General features: G+C 43.8%; 1 protein-coding gene across 1 annotated transcript in view; it reads right to left on the bottom strand.

The window, feature by feature from the left end:
- Positions 1-2648: 2648 nt before the first annotated feature.
- Positions 2649-8113, bottom strand: part of LOC140190570 (uncharacterized) — a 45583-nt gene continuing 40118 nt past the window's right edge. The window contains exon 10 of the mRNA XM_072247247.1: positions 2649-6203. Coding sequence (XP_072103348.1) covers positions 6001-6203 — 203 coding nt within the window. The 3' untranslated portion in view covers positions 2649-6000. The remainder of the gene's footprint in view (positions 6204-8113) is intronic.

Here is an 8113-nt window from a genome sequence, read left to right as displayed (position 1 = left end):
CATCTGCCATCTCTCTATTTCCTAATATTATTTCTCCAGCCTCATTTTCTAGCAGTTCTATATCCACTCTCACCTCTCTCTTTTTACATACTTGAAAAAGCTTTTACTATCCATTTTGATATTGTTTGCTTGTTTGCTTTCATATTTCATCTTTTCCCTTCTAATGATTCTTTTAAAAGCTTCCCAATCCTCTGTTCCTGGTAATTTTTGCTTTGTTGCATGCCCTCTCTTTTGTTTTTACATTAGCTTTCACTTCCCTTGTCAGCCATGGTTGTACTATTTTGAGTACTTCTTCGTTTTTGGAATACATCTGTCCTGCACCTTCCTCATTTTCCCCAGAAACACACGCCATTGCTGCTCTGCTGTCATCCCTGTCAGCAGCTCCTTCCAATTTACTTTGGTCAACTCCTCTCTCATACCACTGTAATTTCCTTTACTCCACTGAAATACTGCTACATCAGACCTTCTCCCTATCAAATTTCAAGTTGAATTCAATCATTTTATGATCACTGGCTCCTAAGAGCTCTTTTACCTTTAGCTTCCTAATCGCCTTTGGTTCATTACATAACACCCAATCCAGTCCAGCTGGTCCCCTAGTAGGCTCAATGACAAATTGCTCTAAAAAGCCATGTAGGCATTCAACAAACTCACTCTCTTGAGATCTATTACCAACCTGATTTTCCCAAACAATCTGCACGTTAAAATCTCCCATGGCTACCATAACATTGCCCATTTGACTCACCTTTTCTATTTCCTGCTGTAATCTGTGGTCCACATCCCAGCTACTTTTGAGAGGCCTGCATTTAACCATCAGGGTCTTTTTATCCTTGCAACTCAACAAACAAGGATTCAACATCTTCTGATTCTATGTCACATCTTTCCACTCTGATTTGATGCCATTCTTTACCAGCAGAACCACCCCACCCCTTCTGTCTACCTTCCTATCCGTCCAATAGAATGTGTAACCTTGGACATTCAGCTCCCAACTACAACCATCCTTCAGCCATGATTCAATGATGGCTGATTATCTGTAATGGCACAAGGTCATCCACCTTATTTTTTATACTCTGTGCATTGAGGTGTAACACTTTGACTGCTGTATTTGCTAATCTTTTGATTTTGCATCCCTAATGCACTGAAACTCACCCTGCTGGCTGCAATTTTGTCCTGCAAACTACCTGCCCTTCCTTACAGTCTGACTGCACGCTATTTTTGCTTTTATAACATCTGAGCTATCCTAAGTCCCTTCACTCTGGTTCCCATCCACCTTCCCACCACCAATTTAGTTTAAACTCTCCCCAACAGCTCTAACAAACCTGCCCACGTGAATATTTGTCTTCAGGTGAAACCCGTCCCTTTTATACAGGTCATATCTCCCCCAGAAGAGGTCCCAATGATCCAAGAACCTGAAGCCCGATCCCCTGCACCGGCTTTTCAGCCATGCCAAATCATCCAGTTTCTAACCTCATTGGCACGTGGCACAACAGCAATCCAGAAATTGGATTCAATTCAATTGCCGTCTGGACCTGGGTTCAATTCCCATTGCTATCTAGAAGGAGTTTTTAATGTTCTCTCCCATGACTGCATGGGTTTCATCTGGGTGCTTGATTCTTCCAATGTTCCAATACTGTTTGGGTTAACAGGTCAGATAGATGTAACTGAATGGTGTGGAACTGTTGGCCAGAAGGGTCTGTTACCGTGCTGTACCTCCAAATAAAATTTCCAACTAATCATTTCCTAAACCTGCCTAAATATTGTAATTGTACTCGCCTCTCCCACTTACTCTAGCAGTTCATGCCAGAACCTTCTGTGTGAAAAACATGGCCCTATTTCCCTTCTCAGTTTAAACCTGTGCTCTCTGGTTTTAGACCTGTTCCCTGGAGAAAGACTGTGACCATTCACCTCATGGTTCAAAAAGGCAACAATTATACCAGTACCTAAAAATAATGTGAGCTGCCTTAATGACTATTACTCAGTAGCACTCACATCGACAGTGATGAATGCTTTGGGAGGTTGGTCATGACTAGACTGAACTCCTGCCTCAGCAAGGACATGGACCCATTGCGATTTGCCTATCACCACAATGGGCCAATGGCAGACGCAATCTCAACACGGCTTTCAACCACCTACGTCAGGATACTGTTCATCAACATTTAATTCCATCATTCCCATAATCCTGATTGAGGAGTTGTAGAACTTGGGCCTCTGTACCTCCTTCTGCAATTGGATCCTCGACCACATCACGAATTGGTGATAACGTATCCTCTTCACTGACGATCAATACTGGTGCACCTCAGGGGTGTGTGCTCAGCCCACTGCTCTACTCTCTTTATACTCATGATTGTGTGACTAGGCATAGCTCATATAATTTGCTGACGATACAACCATTGTTGGTAGAATCTCAGGTGTTGACAAGAGCAGGTGTCCCCAACCTTTTTTGTACCGCAGACCGGTTTAGTATTGACAATATTCTTGTAGACTGGATGATGGAGGGGGCGGGGGGGAGGTTAATCACCACCAGAATATAGGTGATAAGTCAACTATAAATCAATGGCTAACACACACAATTTTGTTTCTAAAAGGTTTGTCTAACAAATTTAATATTGAACATGAATATAGTGATAAGTCAATTATAAGTCATAAGTGACTTTTTCCTGAAAGAAATGACTTATTCTGCAATTTAGTTTTCGTTGCTGTCATTGCAGAAAACTCTGCTTCCCAGAGATATGGTGTTGGAAATGGAAGCAACGTTTTCAGTGCTTTCTCGGCTATATCAGGATATTCAGCCTTGACTTTGATCCAGAATGCCGGCAGAGATGTTATGTCAAACATACTTTTCAGCCCACCGTCATTTGCAAGCTCGAGGAATTGATCTTCTTCCCACACTGCCATGGATGATTCAGCAGGGACATTCACAAGTGGGTCACGGACCCATTCCTTTGCATGTCTTGGGTCATTTGCAGTTGGGAAGTAACGCTCAAATTCTGTTAACAGCGAAGATAGGTGTTCATGCACCAGCTGTGAGCCTCATTCTCTCCCAGATTCCCAGCTAATGTTGGGAACATGTCAAATATGCCCCTGTCCACTCACCATCCCCACAGTTCCAGTTTGGCTATGAAAGCAGACACTTTATCTGCCAACTTGAAGAGAGCTGTTATTCTCCCCTGAAGTGACAAATTGAGTTCACTGAGCAGGTTGAAGATGTCACACAGATAAGCGAGTTTTGCTATCCACTCCTCTTCACTGAGCTGTGCTGCCAGTGGTGACTTTTTCCTGAAAGAAATCTCTGTAGCTGCTCTCCTGACTCAAAAACCCTGGCCACGGCTCTCCCTCTTGATAGCCACCTGACTTCAGTGTGTAAAAGAAGGCGTTAGTGCTCTGCATCCATTTCCTAGCAAAACTGCTCAAACAAACGTGAGTTAAGGGCTTTTGCTTTGATGTGATTTCTAACTTCAACAATGGAATACACTGTTAAGATCAGGTGCCATTTTTCAGCTAGCTAGCATTTCCCTGTGTGTGACACAGTGTGTAGACTGGCATTCAGGAGCAACCTCTTTGACTCAGGTAGTGAAACCAGACTCGTTAAGCTGTTCCAACATCTGTGCTTCAATGTCCTCCACTATGTCATCGATTCTCCTTGAAACTGTGGTAGCTGAAATGGAACCTGTACCATCTTTTTAGCTGCAGCTTCTCCCAACAGTTCCCAGCACATGTCCTTGGCAGCAGGCAGAATCAGTTCTTCACTAACAGTGAAAGGCTTCTTAGCCTTAGCAATATGGCTAGCCACTAAAGTACAATGCTCTCAGAGCAGCAGCATTTGTGGAGGTGGTGGCTCTCAGCACTTGCTTCTGTCCCACTTGCTCACGCTTTTTCCGCTCAGAAAACTCAACGGGTTTGTCTTTAAATGCAGGGTGCTTGGACTCAAGGTGCCGAAGCAGTTTTGAGGGCTTCATTACCTCATTAGACAGCTTGCCTCCACATATCACAACACAGGGGGCTTGGAGCGTGCGAGTCACCGGTCGCAATAAAGCCATATTTTATGTACGACTCGTCATATTTTTTGTTGAAGGAAGCTGTCTCTGCGTTATCATCATTATTAGGCCTTTTGTGTCCCCTACCATCTCTTCCAAAGAGACTCTTAAGCGACGTTTGTTTTTTACTCATCAAATAGTTGTAGGTTAATGACCAACTGATGACCTCGCGTGTGTTCAAGTTCAACAGTGGGCGTGACAGAGAATGAGGAAAGGTGCAGTTGACGCATATCGTTTCCAGTACCAGTCCGCGGCCCGGTGGTTGGGGACCACTGGACAAGAGGGCGTACAGGAGTGAGATATGCCAACTAGTGGAGTGGTGCCACAGCAACAATCTGGCACTCAATGTCAGTAAGATGAAAGAGCTGATTTTGGACTTCAGGAAGGGTAAGACGAAGGAACACATAGCATTCCTTATAGAGAAATCAGAAGTGGAGAGAGTGAGCAGTTTCAAGTTCCTGGGTGTCAAGATCTCTGAGAATCTAACCTGATCCCAACAAATAGATGTAGTTATAAAGAAGGCAAGACAGTGTCTATACTTCATTAGAAGTTTGAAGAGATTTGGCATGTCAGCAAATATACTCAAAAACTTCTATAGATGTACTGTGGAGAGCATCCTGACAGACTGCATCACTGTCTGGTATGGGGAGGCAACTGCACAGGACTGAAAGAAGCTGCAGAGGGTTGTACATCTAGTCAGCTCCATCTTGGGTACTAGCCTACAAAGTACTCAGGACATCTTCAGGGAGCGGTGTCTCAGAAAGGCAGCATCCATTATTAAGGACCTCCAGCACCCTTTTCTCACCGTTACCATCAGGTAGGAGGAACGGAAGCCTGAAGGCACACACTCAGCAATTCAGGAACAGCTGCTTTCCCTCTGCCATCCAATTCCTAACTGGACATTGAACCCTCAGACACTACCTGATATTTTTAATATACAGTATTTCTGTTTTTGCACTTCTTAAAATCTATTCAATATATGTATACTGTAATTGATTTACTTATTATCATTATTTTATTTTTTCTTCTTTTCTATATTATGTGTTGCATTGAACTGCTGCTGCTAAGTTAACAAATTTCACGTCACATGCTGGAGATAATAAAACTGATTCTGATTCTGACAGGTCTCCCTCAGCCTCCTCTGCTCCAGGGCAGACAGTCCTAGCCTATCCAGTCCTTCCTTGTATCCGAATGATCAGTTCTCAGTATTTGCAGTTTGTCCTCTTTTGCCATTGGTGTTTGTATGTCTTTGCTTTTTTATGTAGAGATATTTGTAAAATTCAATTGCATTTCTTTTTCTCTATTAATGCTTGTAAGAAAATAAATTTTAAGGTAGTATATAGTAACATTAACATATGTTGATAATATATTTACATTGAACTTTGAACTTGAATGTTGACAACACCTGCTGCCCTGTCCTTATGAATGCTGTTGGTCACTTCTTCAAAGAACTTTGAACATATTTGTTTATAAACAAGATGGGGTAAGAATTGTCTGGAATTATCCAATCACATACAAAAGAGTCTGTGTGATTCCTGATTGGTTAAGGAGAGATGGGCTGTCATAGGAGTTGAGGGGTTGAGTACCCAGTGATAGGAGCAAGGGGTGGGACTTTGGAAGTCATGTGACAAATGCATCCTGCCTGAAACTGGCAGCACTTTGGTCAAATTGGTGCTCAGCTGTCAGAGATGAGCTGGTGCCATCTCTTCATCAAGAGGGGCCCAGAGAACACTTTCAACAGTGCAACAAGAACTGCAGAAAGTAAAGTTTTGCCTTATGCTGAAACTCAGATATCTTACCAAAACCATTTAAATAACTCTGTGGATAATCCTATGCACAAGTTCACTTTAAAAGGCTGCTCATGTTATTTGTCCAGAGGAAATAATCAATAGAAAATGACCAAACTGCCACCGATCCTCCCCCCCGCCACCCACTGCTTCAAGACAAGTGATAAAAATGTATGTCTTTATTAATTAATCCAGGAAGATGGTCCTTTTGAATTCTTGGCGTTGTAAGGCTCTGACATCTGCATGGTACATTGCGATGGCAAACAACGGCCATCTTTTCCAGTCGGTCCTTGAAGACCTGGTGGCCCTGGGACACCTGGGATTCCTTGTTGGCCGGTGGGACCTGGTGGGCCGATTTTACCATATCCTGGAAGTCCAGGTGGACCTGCGAGGGAAAGACAAAAGATTGGACACTCTCATTGCTTAATTCAAACTGGCACCACAAACTAGAGGAACAGTAATCCATCTTCAACTACTGCACAGAGTCTTGTCATCTTCAGAAGTTTTCTGATGACTCTGCCATAGTTGGATGCATCAGCAAGGGAGATGAGGCTGAGTACAGGGCTACGGTAGGAAACTTTGTCACATGGTGTGAGCAGAAATATCTGCAGCTTAATGTGAAAAAGACTAAGGAGCTGGTGGTAGACCTGAGGAGAGCTAAGGTACCGGTGACCCCTGTTTCCATCCAGGGGCTCAGTGTGGACATGGTGGAGGATTACAAATACCTGGAGATACGAATTGACAATAAACTGGACTGGTCAAAGAACACTGAGGCTGTCTACAAGAAGGGTCAGAGCCATCTCTATTTTCTGAGGAGACTGAGGTCCTTTAACATCTGCCGGATGATGCTGAGGATGTTCTACGAGTCTGTGGTGGCCAGTGCTATCATGTTTGCTGTTGTGTGCTGGGGCAGCAGGCTGAGGGTAGCAGACACCAATAGAATCAACAAACTCATTCGTAAGGACAGTGATGTTGTGGGGATGGAACTGGACTCTCTGACGGTGGTGTCTGAAAAGAGGATGCTGTCCAAGTTGAAAGCCATCTTGGACAATGTCTCCCATCGACTACATAATGTACTGGGTGGGCACAGGAGTACATTCAGCCAGAGACTCATTCCACCGAGATGCAGCACAGAGCGCCATAGGAAGTCATTCCCGCCTGTGGCCATCAAACTTTATAACTCCTTCCTTGGAGGGTCAGACACCCTGAGCCAATAGGCTGGTCCTGGACTTATTTCCTGGCACAATTTATGTATTTACATATTACTATTTAACTATTTATGGTTTTATTACTATTTATTATTTATGGTGCAACTGTAACAAAAACCATTTTCCCCCCGGATCAATAAAGTATGACTATGACTACTATGATATCTGAGAGCAGAAGGCTGGAGGCAGACAGTAATAGAGAGGGCTAATGCCCCACTTGTAGGCACATTTTCACATTGTGTGGGGAAGCCCACCCAGCAGAGGCTGACTGCTCCTGAGATATGAGGTGCTAGGGGTGGGAGATACAGGGTCTCAGGGTCAAACAATCTGGTATTATTCGTGAAGGCCTGCTCCAGGGAGTAGAAATGCACTGCCAGGGGAATCGTGGAGGCAGATTTCAAGAAGCATCCAACAGGGAGCAGGCTAAGTAAAAGAAACAATAGTGCGGGCTATCATCTAAATGGGGAGAAAGTTCAATTGCAGGTTGAGTCTGTGGTAAAGAAGGCAAATGCAATGTTGGCATTAATTTCAAGGGGGAGCAGGTAGACTATAGAAGCAAGGAAATAATGCTAAGCCTTTATAAGATACTAGTCAGGCTGCACTTGGCGTATTGTCAACAATTTTGGGCCCCATATCTCCGAAAGGATGTGTTGTCATTGGAGACAGTCCACAGGAGGTTCATGAGGATGATTCTGAGAATGAAGGGGTTAACATATAAGGAGCGTTTTGCAGCATTGGGCCTGTACTCAGGGCATCAAAGGATGAAGGTAGAGCAGTAGATGCAGTGTATATGGATTTCAGCAAGGCATTTGATAAGGTACCTCATGTAAGGCTTATTAAGAAAATAAGGAGGCACGGGATCAAAGGGGACATTGTTTTGTGGATCCAGGATTGGCTTGCTCACAGAAGGCAAAGATGGGTCAAATTCTGCATGGAGATCGGTAACCAGTGGTGTGCCTCAGGGATCTGTTCTGGGACCCCTTCTCTTCATGATTTTTATAAATGACCTGGATGAGTAAATTTGCTGATGGCACAAAGATTGGGGGCGCTGTGAATAGTGTGGAGGGTTGTCAGAGATTACAGCGGG

This window comes from Mobula birostris, chromosome 30 (assembly GCF_030028105.1).
Source record: "Mobula birostris isolate sMobBir1 chromosome 30, sMobBir1.hap1, whole genome shotgun sequence".
NCBI lineage: Eukaryota > Metazoa > Chordata > Chondrichthyes > Myliobatiformes > Myliobatidae > Mobula > Mobula birostris.
This window is presented reverse-complemented; position numbering and strand designations above follow the sequence as displayed.